Source organism: Triticum urartu, chromosome 6A (genome assembly GCF_056163025.1).
Source record: "Triticum urartu cultivar PI428250 chromosome 6A, HENAU_Tu73, whole genome shotgun sequence".
Lineage (NCBI taxonomy): Eukaryota > Viridiplantae > Streptophyta > Magnoliopsida > Poales > Poaceae > Triticum > Triticum urartu.
In genome coordinates, this window is record NC_141878.1 from 597,634,071 (window position 1) to 597,653,466 (window position 19,396).

The window sequence follows — 19,396 nt, forward strand, 5'->3', positions numbered from 1 at the left end:
CCCCCGGGAGAAGTAATGGGCCATATGGGCCTTAGTGGGGAGAGAGAGGGGCTGCCAGAGGTGAGCCGCGCGCCACCTCCTCCCTGGTCCGAATTGGACTACGGGAGGGGGGCGGCGCCCCCCCTTTCCTTCTCCCTCTCCACCTCTTTCCCCCTCCTAGTAGGAGTCCTACTCCTACTAGGAGGAGGACTCCTCCTTGGCGCGCCACACCTGGCCGGCCGGCCTCCTCCCCTTGCTCCTTTATATACGGGGGCAGGGGGCACCCCTAGACACACAAGTTGATCCACGTGATCGTTCCTTAGCCGTGTGCGGTGCCCCCTGCCACCATATTCCACCTCGGTCATACCGTAGTAGTGCTTAGGCGAAGCCCTGCGTCGGTAGAACATCATCATCGTCACCACGCCGTTGTGCTGACAGAACTCATCCCCGAAGCTTTGCTGGATCGGAGCCCGGGGAGCGTCATCGAGCTGTACGTGTGCTAAGAACTCGGAGGTGCCGGAGTAACGATGCTTGGATCGGTTGGATCGGGAAGCCGTACGACTACTTCCTCTACGTTGTATCAACGCTTCCGCAGTCGGTCTGCGTGGGTACGTAGAAAACACTCTCCCCTTCGTTGCTATGCATCACCATGATCTTGCGTGTGCGTAGGAATTTTTTTGAAATTACTACGAAACCCAACAGTGGCATCCGAGCCTAGGTTTTATGGTTTGATGTTATATGCACGAGTAGAACACAAGTGAGTTGTGGGCGATATAAGTCATACTGCCTACCAGCATGTCATACTTTGGTTCGGCGGTATTGTTGGACGAGGCGACCCGGACCTACATTACGCGTACGCTTACGCGAGACCGGTTCTCCCGACGTGCTTTGCACATAGGTGGCTTGCGGGCGACAGTCTCTCCAACTTTAGTTGAACCGAGTGTGGCTACGCCCGGTCCTTGCAAAGGTTAAAACGGAGTCTAATTGACAAACTATCGTTGTGGTTTTGATGCGTAGGTGAGATTGGTTCTTGCTTAAGCCCGTAGCACACTATACCATGACCAAAAATTAGAGGTCATAATATCTGCCGGGAAAACAGGCCATTGGAGGCAGAGTAACTGCCGGGAAAGTCTTTTGCCGGCAACTACAAACCGCCCTTGAAAGTCCTGTCGGGGAAAGGAATTCCCGGCAGTTACCCTATACGCCGGCAGAATATCTGCCCTTCATGTTCTTGCCTTTACCGGCAGTTAGCACTATTACCGGCGTACAGATCTTCCCCGGCGGGCTGATTATACAGGGCAGTTAGAAGATTTCCCGGCAGCCAATCTGCCTGTATTTTTGTTCACTGCAACCACACAAATCTCCCATATTGTATGTATTTCGACAGCTATGATTTATCTTCAGTCCATTCTGTGCCATCTATATATAAAACACACATGCATACAGTAATAAAGATAGCATCACACTTCAGAGATAGTGCATATACTAATTATGAGCAATCCATCATCCATACATCATTAGTCCAAGACAACTAAAAGCTAGCACAAAGATCCATTATGTGTGCCTACATGCACACACAGGCATACAATACATCATTAGTCCAGGACAACTAAAAGCTAGCACAAAGATCCATTATGTGTGCCTACATGCACACACAGGCATACAAGTCCAGTAACAAGACAGCCAAAAGCACAACTATCCATCAGGTCTACATGCACACATGCGTACTGTTGTAGGTTCACAACTCAAAGTAGTACATCATAGACAAAAGCGCAAAATATACAATCTGGTTTTAGGTGTAAACATATCCCGGTAGAAGATCCTTTTAGCTCACCAAACACACCGCATTTGTGGATGCAAAGGCATTATGCCGGTGACCTGTAAAAAAAAGAAATGGCCAAATAGATCAGCTCAGAAGAACACATGTTCCAAACATATATGTTGCATCGGTTGAAAAGGAAAATCGACTCAACCAAATGAAAGAGACACATGTGTGTCACCCTGTATGCATTCCACAAGGCACAGACAGAATGCGTGGATGTACTCATAAGAAGAGATTGTGCACTGTGTATGAATCACTAGGAAAATCAATGTAACCAATCACTATAAATATATACCAATAGCCATCTTGTTTGGTGCAGTATAATTTCTCTTGATTGCTGTTAAGTAAATAGAACATTCAAAAACTGCAGCCAGGGATCAATTACTAGCAATCCAAGTGGCAATGCAGGGTGTCCACCATTCTGTTTTCTTGTACATGTTTTTCCTATTTAGTGTGTAGGGCCGTACCCAAGAATAAAACAGGGGCAGTGCAAAATCAAAAGGAGATGGTGTTGATGCCTTGAGGGTGGAAGCTGCTTGCTTTCAGAAAGAGTTTGCAGGCACATAAATGTCTGTCAAAGTTTAAGTAGTAGCTGCAGAATTATCTAAGAAACAGAGTTGCTGTTTGTGATTCAAAATAGGACTTAAGCATGTATTTGAAAGTAGGCACATTTTTTATCTACTAGGAAAACCATAGAAAGTACAAGTTGCTCAGGAGAAAATAAAGAACTTTTAGGTTCCTACTTTCAATCACATGCTTCATTCAGAAAAATAATAAGTCATCCGTATGTGAAAAGAGAAACATATCTTTTCTTTAGGTGTAAAATATTCCAGAATTCTATGAAGATGCAATACCTTCAAGATGTGGGGACTGCTATGGGCTGTCATGGTTGCTTCTGCATAACTTTACGAACAACCTCAATCTGCAGACATAGGATTGTCAATATGAAGCAATTTGAGAAACAAACTGCTGAAATAGACATGATCAGGAAGAAGTTTTACATATCTACGAGGCCATGCAATAGATCGCCCGAGAGCATTCGCCATGGTCCTCACATTCCCATAAGGGCGTTGCAAAATAGCATCCTTTTTCATCACCATGTTAACTACGACTTCACAACATTGAGATCCAAGTTCGGCACCCGCCACTATCCTCGTCCTATAAATTGACTGAATAGTGGCCTTCGCCACTGGTATGTTATAAGGGCGGGAGATAGAGTACAATATGACATCCTGTCCAACCTGAGACAAGCAAAATATAAGCCAAACTTCACAAAATGTGTGTCAAATATAAAGCAATAAATCTTTAGGAGCAAGAGTTTTTTTACTTGGGGAGTCTTTTGAGTGACGGTTGTGTTTTGATGATCTAGTTGTTGATTCATCTGTTGGACCAACACTTGCTTCTTCTGTTGTGTGATTTTTGGTTGACTTGGTCTATTTGACATCTACATCCAAAGAGAATTTTTTGGACGTTATTTAAAAAGTCTAGTTGACAATACTAAAATAATGCATTTTCATTTGAGCAATGCATACCACGTGATCATCCTCCTTTTCAGCAGCCATGTACCCAGTCTCACTATTTTCGCCTTCATCATAAATATACTGCACCAAGCCAATACGAGTTAGCAAAGAAGGAAAGATAACTATACTATTCATAAAGGTTTCAAATGGGGACAATGCCAAAAAACACACCTCGTCTTGTGCAGAATTGGAATCATAGTGTGGACTGAATTGCTCCTTTTCTTTAGCCTGAGAAGCTAACATCATCTTTTTCATCTCTAGGACTTCGTTCATAACAATGTCCATTTTTCGATCGGTTGCTTCCACATGCTCCCTTAAAAGTGCAGCCTCTTCCATAGCTTTTCGACATTCTTCCTCAGCCAGTTGGAGCCTTGTTGATTTCAATTTTCTAGTTCCAGGCATGCGTAGATCTGATGCACTTGGCCCCATGCCTATACAGCGAACATATCCATTCCTCTCCTTTCCAAATACATGCGAAAAAAGATCGCCTTGCTCTATGGTTTTTTCTAACAATTCTGGTTGTTCATTTGCTTTGTTCTCTAGCTCTTTCTACAAGGAGGAACCACAAAAATAAGCATCACTACAAATGGCTCTACTACATGAAAGTACTTGCTATTTAGTACATACAATTTTTTGTGCCGCTGCCGCATTGGAAGGAACTCCTTTTTTAGTAGTGTGTGTTATAACAAACGCGTCATCTCTACGTGGGGGATATCCATTCTTCTTGTGCTCAATTCAATTTATTATTCTATGAGCCAACACATATTTAGATGGGTGAAAGAATTGTAGGAAACAGTAGCAAAAATGTACCTCTTCTTCAATAACACGTGCATGACTCTTGCTGCCAGTTGTATGAAACAAGGTCATCCCTTGGCGATTTAACTTCCCTATCTCACTACGTTGCTAAAGTACAAGAAACAATGATCATGATAGACAGTTAGAGCTTTTCAAAAATGAACATTGGACAATGATCTTGCAGCATACCTTAGCTGCATCAGTCCTCCAATGGTCAATAAGCCATTTCCAGTCATCTTCATGAACTCTAGCATCACAATCAGCAAGGAGCTCCTCGTCAGTCTTTTCTTCATGAAAATACAAAGCCTTCAGATCTGATTTGAAATCTCTCCATTTCTTAGCAGCACTTCCCATGACCCAGTCTTTAGCTCTTTCATCCACTTCATAGTACAATTGGTTATCAAGTTGCCAAAATTCAACAATGAATTAGAGGATGAAACATAAGTCCATAAGAAATTTTTGTATATGTGCATCACAGAAGTTACCTTCAAAGTATTCCACAATAAAAGCTTTTGCTTTGGCTCAACCAACCTCCAGTCAGGTTTGGCAAGTGATACTATCTCACTATTTTTAACCAGTGTGGCTATAAAATTTGCAAACTCGGTGGCATTGTCCCCCACAGGTTGTCCCTTCTCATTGATCTCTAGCCTAATTGGTGGCTGGTTCCCTCTTGAGCGTATATCGGCCTTTCTAGTATAGCTGCGTCCACGCTTCTTCTGTTGTTGACCACCATCTATATGAACATAGAAAAGAATTAGTTAGATCTCCGAAATGAAAAAGGTTAAATACCTAAAAAAATAGAACTACCTACCATGTTGTGTCGCTGCATTAACATCATCTTCATTCTCTTCTAATGCAGCATCTCGCATGTCTTCATCATCGTGCCTAGAATCAGCTCTAGTGGTGTCTGATCTTAGTATGCGTCTAGGCATTTCAAGAGCTGGCTGACTAGATGTGTGTTGCCTTTTCTGAAGATAAGCACATGTTGTTAAATAGCTACCATACACCTGCACAGTTGAATCAACACACAAGCAAGTCTTGGAAGGCTACCATCACCTTTGTCTTGTTGTTTTGTTCATGCGAAGACTTCTCTGCAAGTCTTGGAATTAATTGATGCAACTTCTCTGTGTTCAGCCTTAGAGTCTCTGCCCACGCTTCTTCATATGAAGTAGTATTAGCCCTTTCTCCTCCGTTTTCCATTCTTTTTCCTGAAAAAAATATCTGAATTAGAAAAAGGTTTAATGCAATCTGAAATACAAAAACATAGATGTAGTCTTACAAGACTGGTTAAAAAGGGTGTCTTATGAACAATCTGAACTAGAGGAACACATGAATATTAATTAGAAGAGGTATTTTGCAGAAATATTAAAAGCTAAAAACTACATACTTATCCTTCTTGACCTGTCGAACAATTGTTCCATCTATATATTCTCTCATACGAGGTGCACTTTTAAGATCAACCCGGAGATCTACATTAGCATCTAAATCAGGGAACAAAACCACATGTTCATCAACTTTCTCGAAGTTCTCATTTCCTTTTCCAAAAATATCATAAAGGATTCCCGGTTTGGACTGAACAACGCTATACCAATCTTTGTCAGTGGTATGTTCAACATAATACACCTGAGTTGCTTGCGAAGCCAAAATGAATGGCTCATCAGACAATTTCTCACCAGAGTTAAATAAATGCTTAGCCTGTACATTTGTGATGCCAAATTTATCGACTTTTACCCACTTGTCTGGTACACGGTTGTCAAACCAATCACATTTAAATAGCACGATATTTCCTTTGTGTTGATAGTTTAATTCCAGAATTTCTGTTATCACACCATAATATATTTTACTCCCCACTATAAGATTTTCAGCATTTGTAGATGTTTGTGCAACTAGAGCAACTCCACTACTTTGGCTGCGCCTACCATCATCGTAGGACCTTGTGTGGAAATTTACCCCATTTATAGTATAGCTGCTATATGTTTTTTGCAGCAATGAAGGGTCCAGACGCTAAAGTTTGGATCTCTTCGGACACTTATTCACCATTCTCTACTAGCTCTGCCACATGTAACTTAAACCACTCATGGAATTTTTCATGCTAGATGCGACTAATATTTCGATGACCGGTTGAGGACAAAAACTCAGCATGCTTTCTGCAGTAGTTAAATAAAATTTGAGTAACATATGGGGGAAAAATTCACTCTATGAAAACAAATGTTTGACATATGACATAACTGACCTCAAGTATGGCTCAATATGATCATAATTAAATAAGACATATCTATGTGCTTGAAGCCATGTTTTATTGTCCAAAGTCACATCATGTTTTCCAGCCAAAGGCCGACCCGTGTTGTCAAAGAAGGGCATAGTACTAGGAGTGCTGCTAGGACCAGCAAGCTCATTTGCATTAAGTCGACTAAATCTAGTCTCACAGTCTTGTAAATAACGAGAACAAAAAGTGATACACTCATCAAACACATAACTCTCTGCAATTGACCCCTCTGGATGACTCTTGGTGCGAACATATCCTTTTAACCTCATCAAAAACCTATACATGATTGACATAGCACATATGAGCGTAAAAAATAAAAAGATTTTTTTATGATACTAACAAATAGGTGCAGAATTTGACCTTTCAACTGGGAACATGTTGGTGTATTTTACTGGCCCCCAAAGCCTCACTTGGGCTGGAAGATGGACCATTAAGTGGACCATAAGATCAAAAAAGGATGGAGGGAATATAGTCTCGAGAATGCTTAATGTCTTAGCAATTTCTTCCTCTAGCTTCTCCATATCACTTACACAAATAACGGGTGCATAAATTTTCTTGAAGAATCTGCTCACACGTGTCAATGCAATGCCAACGTGCTCGGGCAATGTTCCTCTAACAGCCAATGGAAGTAAATTTTGCAAGAGAATGTGATTATCATGACTCTTCAATCCAGTAAAATTTTTCTCATTAACATGGACGTGGTAATACAAATCAGAAGCATAGCCATAAGGAAACTTGACCCCTTTAAAAACTCCACAAAATAGCTTTTTCTGCTCGGAGGTCATTAAGTAAAGTGCTGGAGGTACATAATATGAATCTTCTCCTAAGTCAGTAGGATGAAGATCAGCTCGTATACCTAGATCTCGTAGATCAAGACGACAATTAAAATTATCTTTAGATTTTCCATCGAAGCCCAAAAGTGTGTTCATTATGTTTTCACAAACATTCTTCTCAATGTGCATTGCATCTAAATTATAAGGCCGCAACAAGTCTTTCCAATATGGTAAATTAAAGAATATGGATTTTCTTTTCCAGATTACTGGTTAACCATCCTTATGCTTCCTTCTCTTTGTCTTTCCTACGGGGTTCTTTCCAAAAACAGTATGCATATTTTCTGTTAGAGCCAAAACTTCTTCTCCAGTAAGTCGTATAGGTGCCTCTCGAAGCTCCATACCATCAAAAGATTCTTCATCAAACCTATACTCATGGTTTGCATCTAAGAACCTTCTATGACCCATATAGCAATTCTTCATGCCCTTTGCCAGCCGAAGAGAGCAAGTGTGCAAGTGGCAATCTGGACAACCATATCCCCCAGAGGTGACACATCCACATAGGTGACCTAAACCAGGGAGATCAGAAATGGTGTATAATATGGCAGCATGCAAGTCAAAGGACTCTCCTGTAGAAGCATCAAAATTTCTAACGCCCTTTTCAAACATTTCGACCATATCATCAATAAGTGGTTCAAGATAGACATCCATGTCTTCCCCAGGTGACTTTGGGCCAGGAATTAATAAGGAAAGGATGAAATTTGGCTGCTTCATGCATAACCAAGGAGGAAAATTCAAGGGGATCAACATGACAGGCCAGATGCTATAGCTACTACAGTACATAGATCGATAGGGATTAAATCCGTCTGCCGTTATAGCTAGCCTAATGTTGCGACTATCTCCAGCAAATTTTGGATGTGTCGCATCAAAATGTTTCCATGCAGGAGAATCTGCAGGATGCCTCACTAAACCATCTCTTATGCGTCCTTATTCATGCCATCTTGCATCTGTTGCACTCTTCTTTGATATGAATAGCCACTGAAGCCTCTTCTTTATTGGAAAATAACGAAGAACCTTTCTTGGTACTTGGTGTACACGTTTCCCATCAAGGCTCTTCTTTTCAGATTTCCACCAAGAAGTTTTGCATATAGGGCATTGGTCTGCATTTGCATATTGCTTTCGAAATAATATGCAATCATTCTCACATGCATGTATATTAACATAACCTAGTCCAAGGCATTTTATCATCTTCTTTGCTTCATGAAAGTTCTTAGGAAGTGGCGAGTCCCCTGGAAAGGCCTTATTAAGCAGCTCGAGCAATATGTTAAAACTCTTATCACTCCAACCCCCAGGAAATTTGGTGTGGAGTAATCTAACTACAAAGTGTAGCTTTGAGAAGCTTGTGCACCCAGGATAAAGTTGTTGCCCTGCATCATCTAATAATTGGTGAAAGGCCTCTACATTTGGATCACTTCCATCCTCCCTTAGGTCACCATCATTCCCACCACCATCCCCAACTTCACCAAATTCATGTCCTATATCTTCAAGCATTTCAGGTATCCCATCAAGTACCTCAAATATGTCCTCATCTTCAACCTCGTCGTTTTGAAACTTGACAGGCTCGCACCATTGTGGAAGGCATAACGGTCCCTCCCCATGATACAACCATTTTTTATACCCTTCCAAGAACCCATTGCATACTAAGTGCTCATAGACAACACTAGATTCCTTCCATGCACAGTTCACACAGATTTTACAAGGACATAATATCTTGCTCCCTCTAGCAGAATTGGTAAATGCAAATTGTATAAATTGTTTGACCCCTTCAATATACGTTTTTGTATGCCTACAATTATTGATTCATCAATAGATAATCCTTCGATAATATTATATAAAGTGGAAATCCTGTTCATCTTAATGTTGTACCTAGCATGATCCATCCAACTCTTGTCCATCACGAGTTGCTTGTACTAAATTTGAACCCTTGCCTAATTATCGCAAGCGAACACAAATCAATAATTACAAACCAGAGCAACACTCGAATATTCGAAATATAGTCTAATATTACCATGCAATGATAGAATCAAATTACAAGTTATTCAAACTAAAATTAGAAGATACCACACAATGATATAAAAAATATCAAGTCTTATGATCAAGAATCTCACCAGAACCTGGAAGTGGCACTTGTTCAATTATTGATGGCTGCAGCTTGATACCTTCTTCACTTCCCAACCTAGATCTTAAACTTGTCCTTAAAGTCTGGTTTAGGCTGGTTCCTGGAACGCGTAAAAATATAATTACCCTAGATGAAGAACAATAACCAACTAGCATGCAGTTATGATCTTACATTTAGCATATCAAAAGGTACCACAAACTTGTCCAGTTTATCATCCAGATCATTAATGAAACTAAATCAAAAGTACCAAGTCATATACTCTAAATAGCACCTGATAGGCATAAATTAGGAATCATGTTCTGACAGTTCAAGTTACAAGGATCTTCTATTAGACTCATAGCTCATAGCCAAGTTTACTACCTCAGCAAAAAAAACTATGCATGTTCTAAATGCAGACCTGGGACAACAGAGAACAGAACTCAGTGCAACCTCTATCTGCGACTCTCAGGCTGTTGCTGCTCCTGCTGATCAGTTGACGAGTAGGTGGCAGAGGAGGTGAACCAGGGGCGAGGATGGCGAAGGGTATCGGGAGGCGTTGTTCTTGGGGAATATAGCACCAATAGAGGGCCTTTTTAGTGATGAGCTCCTTTGCATATCTGCAAACATTTATAGATTAATAAACAACAAAGGATTATAAACAGCATGTATGCCACTTAGATACAGGTCATTTTTCATCAAGTGGTGAAGCTACCTAATAGCATGTTTATACTATGAAAAACTGTCATTTATAAGTTTACAAAACATAATGAGTATGATATGAGAAAATGCCAATAACACTAGAAAAGAAATCCATACTTGCAATCCAGCCATATTTCACAACATACAAAATTATGTCAAAGACACAAACCTGCATGTTTTAATCCTTTCACAGCATCAAAGTTTTTGTATGTATATCCCACAAAACTGAGATCTTTTTAATTCAGCTTCGCCTGTACACTGGGACAGCTATGTGGGGTGATGGAGGGGATGGGGCGGCGGCGCTGGATTGCGTGATGCTGGTGCGTCCGGCTGGATTGGGGGATTCTCCTGTGGCGTGGATAAAGAGGATGGGGGCGGTGGTTCTGGGTGGACGTAGGGGCGGCGGGCTGGATTGGGGATGCTCCTGCAGTGTGGATGAAGAGGATGGGGGCGGTGGTGCTAGGTGGATGCAGGGGCGGCGGCGCCGGGTCGATGCAAGGGATGGGGGCGGCGGTGGGTCGATGCAGGGGATGGGGTCGGCGCCGGGTCGATGCAGGGGATGGGGTCGGCGGCGGTGGGTCGATGCAGGTTCGGCGGCGGCGGCTCGATGTAGGGGATGAAGGCGACGGGTGGATGCAGGGGATAGGGGCGGCGGCGCCGGGTCGACGCAGGGGCGGCGGCGGTGGGTCGATGCAGGGGATGGGGGCGCGGCAGCGGTGGGTCGACGGAGGGGCGGCAGCGCTAGGGTTTGGCGACGACGGCGAGATGCAGTGCGGGCGGCTGCTGAGGGAGGGAGAGCGTCGAGATGTGTTTTTTTTGAGATGAAGTGTGTGGAGAAGGGGAAAGAGGAGGGGGAAAAGGCCACGGTGGGCTTCCAGTGTCTTCTAATTTTTCATTCTCCCGCGACTTGCCTCGCGCGCTTTTTGGGCCTCAATTCGTTAATTCCGCGCCAACTGGTTAAGGGCAGTGCGTTCGCCCCCAAAATGAATTTGGGGCAATTGGGCCGCCCCAAAAGATGCCGGCAGATGGCCTGCCCACCTAGCTTCCATATTCCCGGCAGATGCATTGACCTATACATCATTGCGCGGCATATAAAGCTTTCTAGGCAGTTACTCGCCCCCAATTCTTGCTTATTCCCGGCAGTTAATTGCCCTTAATTTTTTGTCATGGTGTAGTGGCAGCCACGTAAAACTTGCAACAACAAAGTAGAGGACGTCTAACTTGTTTTTGCAGGGCATGTTGTGATGTGATATGGTCAAGGAATGATGCTGAATTTTATTGTATGAGATGATCATGTTTTGTAACCGAGTTATCGGCAACTGGCAGGAGCCATATGGTTGTCGCTTTATTGTATGCAATGCAATCGCGATGTAATGCTTTACTTTATCACTAAGCGGTAGCGATAGTCGTGGAAGCATAAGATTGGCGAGACAACAACGATGCTACGATGGAGATCAAGGTGTCGCGCCGGTGACGATGGTGATCATGACAGTGCTTCGGAGATGGAGATCACAGGTACAAGATGATGATGGCCATATCATATCACTTATATTGATAGCATGTGATGTTTATCTTTTTATGCATCTTATCTTGCTTTGATTGACGGTAGCATTATAAGATGATCTCTCACTAAATTATCAAGAAGTGTTCTCCCTGAGTATGCACCGTTGCGAAAGTTCGTCGTGCTGAGACACCACGTGATGATCGGGTGTGATAGGCTCTATGTTCAAATACAACGGGTGCAAAACAGTTGCACACGCGGAATACTCAGGTTATACTTGACGAGCCAAGAATATAAAGATATGGCCTCGGAACACGGAGACCGAAAGGTCGAGCGTGAATCATATAGTAGATATGATCAACATAATGATGTTCACCAATGAAACTACTCCATCTCACATGATGATCGGACATGGTTTAGTTGATTTGGATCACGTGATCACTTAGAGGATTAGAGGGATGTCTATCTAAGTGGGAGTTCTTAAGTAATATGATTAATTGAACTTAAATTTATCATGAACTTAGTACCTGATAGTATCTTGCTTGTTTATGTTTGATTGTAGATAGATGGCTTGTGCTATTGTTCTGTTGAATTTTAATGCGTTCCTTGAGAAAGCAAAGTTGAAAGATGATGGTAGCAATTACACGGACTGGGTCCATAACTTGAGGATTATCCTCATTGCTGCACAGAAGAATTACGTCCTGGAAGCACCGCTGGGTGCCAGGACTGCTGCTGGAGCAACACCAGATGTTATGAACGTCTGGCAGAGCAAAGCTGATGACTACTCGATAGTTCTGTGTGCCATGCTTTACGGCTTAGAATCGGGACTTCAACGACGTTTTGAACGTCATGGAGCATATGAGATGTTCCAGGAGTTGAAGTTAATATTTCAAGCAAATGCCCGGATTGAGAGATATGAAGTCTCCAATAAGTTCTATAGCTGCAAGATGGAGGAGAACAGTTCTGTCAGTGAGCATATACTCAAAATGTCTGGGTATAATAATCACTTGATTCAATTGGGAGTTAATCTTCCGGACGATTGCGTCATTGATAGAATTCTCCAATCACTGCCACCAAGCTACAAGAGCTTCGTGATGAACTATAATATGCAAGGGATGAATAAGACTATTCCCGAGCTCTTCGCAATGCTGAAAGCTGCGGAGGTAGAAATCAAGAAGGAGCATCAAGTGTTGATGGTCAACAAGACCACTGGTTTCAAGAAAAAGGGCAAAGGGAAGAAGAAGGGAAACTTCAAGAAGAACGGCAAGCAAGTTGCTGCTCAAGAGAAGAAACCCAAGTATGGACCTAAACCTGAAACTGAGTGCTTCTACTGCAAGCAGACTGGTCATTGGAAGCGGAACTCCCCCAAGTATTTGGCGGATAAGAAGGATGGCAAGGTGAACAAAGGTATGTGTGATATACATGTTATTGATGTGTACCTTTCTAATGCTCGCAGTAGCACCTGGGTATTTGATACTGGTTCTGTTGCTACTATTTGCAACTCGAAACAGGGACTACGGATTAAGCGAAGATTGGCTAAGGATGAGGTGACGATGCGCGTGGGAAACGGTTCCAAAGTCGATGTGATCGCGGTCGGCACGCTACCTCTACATCTACTATCGGGATTAGTATTAGACCTAAATAATTGTTATTTGGTGCCAGCGTTGAGCATGAACATTATATCTGGATCTTGTTTAATGCGAGACGGTTATTCATTTAAATCAGAGAATAATGGTTGTTCTATTTATATGAGTAATATCTTTTATGGTCATGCACCCTTGAAGAGTGGTCTATTCTTATTGAATCTCGATAGTAGTGATACACATATTCATAGTGTTGAAGCCAAAAGATGCAGAGTTGATAATGATGGTGAAACTTATTTGTGGCACTGCCGTTTAGGTCATATCGGTGTAAAGCGCATGAAGAAACTCCATACTGATGGACTTTTGGAACCTCTTGATTATGAATCACTTGGTACTTCCGAACCGTGCCTCATGGGCAAGATGACTAAAACACCGTTCTCCGGTACTATGGAGAGAGCAACAGATTTGTTGGAAATCATACATACAGATGTATGTGGTCCGATGAATGTTGAGGCTCGTGGCGGATATCGTTATTTTCTCACCTTCACAGATGAGTTAAGCAGATATGGGTATATCTACTTAATGAAACATAAGTCTGAAACATTTGAAAAGTTCAAAGAATTTCAGAGTGAAGTTGAAAATCATCGTAACAAGAAAATAAACTTTCTACGATCTGATCGTGGAGGAGAATAATTGAGTTACGAGTTTGGTGTACATTTGAAAAATTGTGGAATAGTTTCGCAACTCACGCCACCCGGAACACCACAGCGTAATGGTGTGTCCGAACGTCGTAATCGTACTTTACTAGATATGGTGCGATCTATGATGTCTCTTACTGATTTACCGCTATCGTTTTGGGGTTATGCTTTAGAGACGGCCGCATTCATGTTACATAGGGCACCATAAAAATCCGTTGAGACGACGCCTTATGAACTATGGTTTGGCAAGAAACCAAAGTTGTCGTTTCTTAAAGTTTGGGGCTGCGATGCTTATGTGAAAAAGCTTCAACCTAATAAGCTCGAACCCAAATCGGAGAAATGTGTCTTCATAGGATATCCAAAGGAAACTATTGGATACACCTTCTATCACAGATCCGAAGGCAAGACTTTTGTTGCTAAAATTCGGAAACTTTCTGGAGAAGGAGTTTCTCTCGAAAGAAGTGAGTGGGAGGAAAGTAGAACTTGACGAGGTAACTGTACCTACTCCCTTATTGGAAAGTAGTACATCACAGAAAACTATTGCAGTGACACCTACACCAGTTAGTGAGGAAACTAATGATGATGATCATGAAACTTCAGATCAAGATACTACTGAACCTCGTAGATCAACCAGAGTGAGATCCGCGCCAGAGTGGTACGGTAATCCTGTTCTGGAAGTCATGCTACTAGATCATGACGAACCTACGAACTATGAAGAAGCGATGGTGAGCCCAGATTCCGCAAAATGGCTTGAAGCCATGAAATCTGAGATGGGATCCATGTATGAGAACAAAGTATGGACTTTGGTTGACTTGCCCGATGATCGGCAGGCAATTGAGAATAAATGGATCTTCAAGAAGAAGACTGACGCTGACGGTAATATTACTGTCTACAAAGATCGACTTGTCGCAAAAGGTTTTCGACAAGTTCAAGGGATTGACTACGATGAGACCTTCTCACCCGTAGCGATGCTTAAGTCTATCCGAATCATGTTAGCAATTGCCACATTTTATGATTACGAAATTTGGCAGATGGATGTTAAAACTGCATTCCTGAATGGATTTCTGGAAGAAGAGTTGTATATGATGCAACCGGAAGGTTTTGTCGATCCAAAGAGAGCTAACAAAGTGTGCAAGCTCCAGCGATCCATTTATGGACTGGTGCAAGCCTCTCGGAGTTGGAATAAACGTTTTGATAGTGTGATCAAAGCATTTGGGTTTATACAGACTTTCGGAGAAGCCTGTATTTACAAGAAAGTGAGTGGGAGCTCTGTAGCATTTCTGATATTATATGTGGATGACATATTACTAATTGGAAATGATATAGAATTTCTGGATAGCATAAAGGGATACTTGAATAAGAGTTTTTCAATGAAGGACCTCAGTGAAGCTGCTTACATATTAGGCATAAAGATCTATAGAGATAGATCAAGACGCTTAATTGGACTTTCACAAAGCACATACCTTGACAAGATTTTGAAAAAGTTCAAAATGGATCAAGCAAAGAAAGGGTTCTTGCCTGTGTTACAAGGTGTGAAGTTGAGTCAGACTCAATGCCCGACCACTGCAGAAGATAGAGAGAAAATGAAAGATGTTCCCTATGCTTCAGCCATAGGCTCTATCATGTATGCAATGCTGTGTACCAGACCTGATGTGTGCCTTGCTATAAGTCTAGCAGGGAGGTACCAAAGTAATCCAGGAGTGGATCATTGGACAGCGGTCAAGAACATCCTGAAGTACCTGAAAAGGACTAAGGATATGTTTCTCGTATATGGAGGTGACAAAGAGCTCATCGTAAACGGTTACGTTGATGCAAGCTTTGACACTGATCCAGACGATTCTAAATCGCAAACCGGATACGTGTTTACATTAAACAGTGGAGCTGTCAGTTGGTGTAGTTCTAAACAAAGCGTCGTAGCGGGATCTACATGTGAAGCTGAGTACATAGCTGCTTTGGAAGTAGCAAATGAAGGAGTCTGGATGAAGGAGTTCATATCCGATCTAGGTGTCATACCTAGTGCATCGGGTCCAATGAAAATCTTTTGTGACAATACTGATGCAATTGCCTTGGCAAAGGAATCCAGATTTCACAAGAGGACCAAGCACATCAAGAGACGCTTCAATTCCATCCGAGATCTAGTCCAGGTGGGAGACATAGAGATTTTCAAGATACATACGGATCTGAATGTTGCAGACCCGTCAACTAAGCCTCTTCCACGAGCAAAACATGATCAGCACCAAGGCTCCATGGGTGTTAGAATCATAACTGTGTAATCTAGACTATTGACTCTAGTGCAAGTGGGAGACTGAAGGAAATATGCCCTAGAGGCAATAATAAAGTTATTATTTATTTCCTTATATCATGATAAATGTTTATTATTCATGCTAGAATTGTATTAACCGGAAACATAATACATGTGTGAATACATAGACAAACTTAGTGTCACTAGTATGCCTCTACTTGACTAGCTCGTTAATCAAAGATGGTTATGTTTCCTAACCATGAACAAAGAGTTGTTATTTGATTAACGAGGTCACATCATTAGTTGAATGATCTGATTGACATGACCCATTCCATTAGCTTAGCACCCGATCGTTTAGTATGTTGCTATTGCTTTCTTCATGACTTATACATGTTCCTATGACTATGAGATTATGCAACTCCCGTTTGCCGGAGGAACACTTTGTGTGCTACCAAACGTCACAACGTAAATGGGTGATTATAAAGGAGCTCTACAGGTTATGTTTATCATGTTTTGCATCTTGTTTACTTAGAACGACGGTAGTAAATAAGATGATCCCTCATAATAAATTCAAGAAAGTGTTTCCCTAACTGTGCACCGTTGCGACAGTTCATTGTTTCAAAGCACCACGTGATGATCGGGTGTTTGATTCAGACGTTCACATACAACGGGTGTAAGACAGATTTACACATGCAAACACTTAGGTTGACTTGACGAGCCTAGCATGTACAGACATGGCCTCAGAACACAGAAGACCGAAAGGTCGAGCATGAGTCGTATAGAAGATACGATCAACATGAAGATGTTCACCGATGTTGACTAGACCGTCTCACGTGATGATCGGACACGGCCTAGTCAACTCGGATCACGTTATACTTAGATGACTGGAGGGATGTCTATCTAAGTGGGAGTTCATTTAATAATTTGATTAGATGAACTTTATTATCATGAACTTAGTCTTAAGTATTTACAATATGTCTTGTAGATCAAATGGCCAACGTAGTCCTCAACTTCAACGCGTTCCTAGAGAAAACCAAGCTGAAAGACGATGGCAGCAACTATACGGACTGGGTCCGGAACCTGAGGATCATCCTCATAGCTGCCAAGAAAGAATATGTCCTACAAGCACCGCTAGGTGACCCACCCGTTTCCACAGAACCAAGACGTTATGAACGCTTGGCAGACATGTGCCGATGACTACTCCCTCGTTCAGTGCGGCATGCTTTACAGCTTAGATCTGGGACTCCAAAAGCGTTTTGAGAGACATGGAGCATATGAGATGTTCGAAGAGATGAAAATGGTTTTTCAAGCTCATGCCCGGGTCGAGAGATATGAAGTCTCCGACAAATTCTTCAGCTGTAAGATGGAGGAAATAGTACTGTCAGTGAGCACATACTCACTATGTCTGGGTTGCATAACCGCTTGACTCAGCTGGGAGTTAATCTCCCCGATGATGCGGTCATTGACAGAATCCTCCAGTCGCTTCCACCAAGCTACAAGAGCTTTGTGATGAACTTCAATATGCAGGGGATGGAAAAGACCATTCCTGAGTTATTTTCAATGCTGAAATTAGCAGAGGTAGAAGTCAAGAAGGAACATCGAGTGTTGATGGTGAATAAAACCACTAAGTTCAAGAAGGGCAAGGGTAAAAAGAACTTCAAGAAGGACGGCAAGGGAGTTGCCGCGCCCGGTAAGCAAGCTGCCGGGAAGAAGCCAAAGAATGGACCCAAGCCCGAGACTGAGTGCTTTTATTGCAAGGGAAGTGGTCACTGGAAGCGGAACTGCCCCAAATACTTAGCGGACAAGAAGGCCGGCAAAACAAAAGGTATATGTGATATACATGTAATTGATGTGTACCTTATCAGTATCCGTAGTAGCTCCTGGGTATTTGATACCGGTGCAGTTGCTCACATTTGTAACTCAAAGCAGGGGCTGCGGAATAAGCGGAGATTGGCAAAGGACGAGGTGACGTTGCGCGTCGGGAATGGTTCCAAGGTCAATGTGATCGCCGTCGGCACGCTACCTCTACATTTACCTTCGGGATTAGTTTTAAACCTTAATAATTGTTATTTAGTGCCAGCTTTGAGCATGAATATTGTATCGGGATCTCGTTTAATTCGAGATGGCTACTCATTTAAATCTGAGAATAATGGTTGTTTTATTTATATGAAAGATATGTTTTATGGTCATGCTCCGATGGTGAATGGTTTATTCTTAATGAATCTGGAGCGTAATGCTACACATGTTCATAGTGTGAATGCCAAAAGATGTAAGGTTGATAATGATAGTCCCACATACTTGTGGCACTGCCGCCTTGGTCACATAGGTGTCAAACGCATGAAGAAGCTCCATGCAGATGGACTTTTAGAGTCTCTTGATTATGAATCATTTGACACGAGCAAACCATGCCTCATGGGTAAAATGACCAAGACTCCGTTCTCAGGAACAATGGAGCGAGCAACCGACTTATTGGAAATCATACATACTGATGTGTGCGGTCCAATGAGTGTTTAGGCTCGCGGTGGCTATCGTTATGTTCTCAACCTTACTGATGACTTGAGTAGATATGGGTATGTCTACTTAATGAAACACAAGTCTGAGACCTTTGAAAAGTTCAAGGAATTTCAGAGTGAGGTTGAGAATCAACGTGATAGGAAAATCAAGTTCTTGTGATCAGATCATGGGGGAGAATACTTGAGTCACGAATTTGGCACACACTTCAGAAAATGTGGAATAGTTTCACAACTCACGCCGCCTGGAACACCTCAGCGTAATGGTGTGTCCGAACGTCGTAATCGCACTCTATTAGATATGATGCGATCTATGATGTCTCTTACCAATTTACCGCTATCATTTTGGGGCTATGCTTTAGAGACTGCCGCATTCACTTTAAATAGGGATCCGTCGAAATCCGTTGAGACGACACCATATGAATTATGGTTTGGGAAGAAACCTAAGCTGTCGTTTCTAAAAGTTTGGGGATGCGATGCTTATGTCAAGAAACTTCAACCTGAAAAGCTCGAACCCAAGTCGGAAAAATGCGTCTTCATAGGATACCCTAAAGAAACAATTGGGCATACCTTCTACCTTAGATCCAAAGGCAAGATCTTTGTTGCCAAGAATGGATCCTTTCTAGAGAAAGAGTTTCTCTCGAAAGAAGTAAGTGGGAGGAAAGTAGAACTTGATGAAGTATTACCTCTTGAACCGGAAAATGGCGCAACTCAAGAAAATGTTCCTAAGGTGCCTGCACCGACTAGAGAGGAAGTTAATGATGATGATCAAGATACTTCTGATCAAGCTCCTACTGAAACTCGAAGGTCCACAAGGACACGTTCCGCACTAGAGTGGTACGGCAACCCTGTC

General features: G+C 42.3%; 2 protein-coding genes and 2 long non-coding RNA genes across 5 annotated transcripts; all 4 read right to left on the reverse strand.

Annotated features, from left to right (window-relative positions):
• Nucleotides 1-1,451: 1,451 nt before the first annotated feature.
• Nucleotides 1,452-3,208, reverse strand: LOC125521281 (uncharacterized). The gene is made up of 4 exons (XR_015607886.1): nucleotides 3,129-3,208; nucleotides 2,803-3,042; nucleotides 2,656-2,723; nucleotides 1,452-1,857 (listed from the first exon to the last, which is right to left on the reverse strand). It is a non-coding gene; the product is annotated as an uncharacterized LOC125521281 (long non-coding RNA).
• Nucleotides 3,209-3,285: 77 nt separating this feature from the next.
• Nucleotides 3,286-4,753, reverse strand: LOC147966991 (uncharacterized). Its single transcript, XM_087531002.1, has 6 exons — nucleotides 4,725-4,753; nucleotides 4,306-4,513; nucleotides 4,132-4,224; nucleotides 3,949-4,050; nucleotides 3,493-3,870; nucleotides 3,286-3,402 (listed from the first exon to the last, which is right to left on the reverse strand). Exons 1-6 carry the CDS (start codon nucleotides 4,751-4,753, stop codon nucleotides 3,286-3,288), a joined length of 927 nt encoding a protein of 308 aa, XP_087387128.1.
• Nucleotides 4,754-5,354: 601 nt separating this feature from the next.
• Nucleotides 5,355-8,124, reverse strand: LOC147966992 (uncharacterized). The gene is made up of 3 exons (XM_087531003.1): nucleotides 6,743-8,124; nucleotides 6,350-6,658; nucleotides 5,355-5,364 (listed from the first exon to the last, which is right to left on the reverse strand). Exons 1-3 carry the CDS (start codon nucleotides 7,342-7,344, stop codon nucleotides 5,355-5,357), a joined length of 921 nt encoding a protein of 306 aa, XP_087387129.1. The 5' UTR covers nucleotides 7,345-8,124.
• A 432-nt stretch (nucleotides 8,125-8,556) lies between these two features.
• Nucleotides 8,557-10,824, reverse strand: LOC147966993 (uncharacterized). 2 transcript variants are annotated; one of them, XR_015609132.1, is made up of 5 exons: nucleotides 10,179-10,824; nucleotides 9,729-9,927; nucleotides 9,321-9,431; nucleotides 9,079-9,140; nucleotides 8,557-8,998 (listed from the first exon to the last, which is right to left on the reverse strand). It is a non-coding gene; the product is annotated as an uncharacterized LOC147966993 (long non-coding RNA). The 2 variants fall into 2 exon arrangements; XR_015609131.1 differs by having other exon boundaries at nucleotides 9,761-9,927; nucleotides 10,179-10,817.
• Nucleotides 10,825-19,396: the final 8,572 nt, after the last annotated feature.